Consider the following 1,920-nt stretch of genomic DNA (forward strand, 5'->3'; position numbering starts at 1 on the left):
AGCGCGGCTGGAGCGCTCCGAGATTTCCGCGGGAAAGGGGATAGTTCATTTATCCCCAAAGCACTCCATCCGCGCAAGTTCATTCCACCTGGTAGAGCTAGTTGCTTTCCAAATTTTTGATAGCGATGGCATTGTTAGAACTATTGCGATTACACAGGAGCAATCAGAGAAGTGCAACAAAGGTGAGTACCGAAATAACCTCCGCTGCCCTCTATCACGCCGTAAAATTGCTCTTATTAAGGGGGGCGGGGGTAAAGTGATATTTGCCATTATTTCATACTTTTCCAGCCCCTTATAGTTACTGAACGGTTGATCTGACCCCTAAATGTACCACGCCCTTGGTTTCTACACACCTACATACCTCTCAGAAAACTGGAGATTCAGTTCTAACAACATTTTTCTCCTTGAGACAATTGTTTTAGTATTTGTGGGCATTTGGGTCAAAAATCTAGCACACATGATTTCTCAGCCAATATTAATTTTAAAAATCATCAAAAAAATCGCACACTTGTAGATTGATAAGGTGAAGAAATTGACATGCCAATTTTTAAAAGAAACGCTTCCCTGAGTTTTAATAACCAAAACAAAAATCATGGCGTGTCAATAGGCCTATCTTTACCTTATCAATCTACAAGGGTGCGATTTTTTTGGAATATTTAAAATCAATATTGCGACGCGTCCTACGAACGAAATTCGATCTCCCGCCGCGCCGTTCAACACTGTCCAATCTCCGGGTGCGACGTTCCACAAAGTTCGATCTCCGGGCGCGCCGTTCAACGCTGTCCGATCTCCTTTTCAGCTTTTATCTGCACCGAAGGCTTCAAGCCGCGACATCTTTGTTGATAGTTCACTAATAAGGAAACTAATAAATTCTATGTGAGCCTCAAAGATTACGCAACACATTGGGACAGTAATAAAATGCTATCATGTTGACGAACAGACAAACGAGGCGTTTAAACTTCAACCTCGCTGCAAACCCCGAAAAGGAGATCGGACAGTGTTGAACGGCGCGCCCGGAGATTAGACAGCGTTGAACGGCGCGCCGGGAGATCGAACTTGGTTAGTAGGACGCGTCGATTGGCTGAGAAATCATGTGCGCAAGATTTTCAAACCAAATGCCGACAAATACTAAAACAACTGTCTCAAGGCGAAAAATGTTGTTAGAACTGAAACTCCGCCAAACCAAGTTGCAAGCTCCGCTTCACTCCACCGGCTACTCGGTTCGGCAGGGAGCGGGACTAGCTTGGCCTGCCAGCGGCGTTTGAGAGGGCCTTCGCCCCGTCCCTTCTGATTTTTCATGGTGTATTAAATTTTCATCGGCCCGTTTGAGTGCCAGCTTGCTTTGAACCATCTTTCTGCCAGGTACCTTTGCTGTCTCTTTCGTAATCAAACCTTACCAATACGCTTAACATCTTTAACTGTGTGTGCTGCAGTTTGTAGACGGCGTGCAAGTTATGCCAAATCCCTTCTAAGTTTTTGATGTTAGCTTATGGATTTAATAACACACCTATGAAAAGATATTTAAGACTAGACCCAGAAGAAGTTAAATACTTCCAGGCATACTCTGAAATAACTGTGAACGTATCCGCTATAATTTCGCTATAGTTACTGATGGAACGGAAGCAGCTTGTAAAGTACACAAAAACAACGAAATAAATGTTGTTGTTTTTTTTGTTTTCTATTATGAAAGTGAACATGCACTGTTTAACACTAGAACCGCTGACATTTTCGTATACCTAGAACCGCGGAAGGGGTCATGTTGACCCCTGCCGCATTTTGAGCGTAAATGTGAAATTTTCGGAGTAATGACCACTGTAAATGGTCCTGGAAACAAGTATGTGTACGTTAAATGCTTTTTGCGATAATTATTCTGTATGCTCTGAGGTGTTATTTATCTCGATAAAACAGCATTTTCGACGC

General features: G+C 43.1%; 1 protein-coding gene across 1 annotated transcript in view; it reads right to left on the reverse strand.

Annotated features, from left to right (window-relative positions):
• Positions 1–435, reverse strand: part of LOC113214379 (uncharacterized) — a 3,648-nt gene extending 3,213 nt beyond the window's left edge. Inside the window, exon 1 of the mRNA XM_052272772.1 lies at positions 362–435. Coding sequence (XP_052128732.1) covers positions 362–435 — 74 coding nt within the window. The remainder of the gene's footprint in view (positions 1–361) is intronic.
• Between the last annotated feature and the right edge of the window lie 1,485 nt (positions 436–1,920).

Source organism: Frankliniella occidentalis, unplaced genomic scaffold (genome assembly GCF_000697945.3).
Source record: "Frankliniella occidentalis isolate FOCC.00 unplaced genomic scaffold, Focc_3.1 Scaffold224, whole genome shotgun sequence".
Classification (NCBI taxonomy): Eukaryota; Metazoa; Arthropoda; class Insecta; order Thysanoptera; family Thripidae; genus Frankliniella; species Frankliniella occidentalis.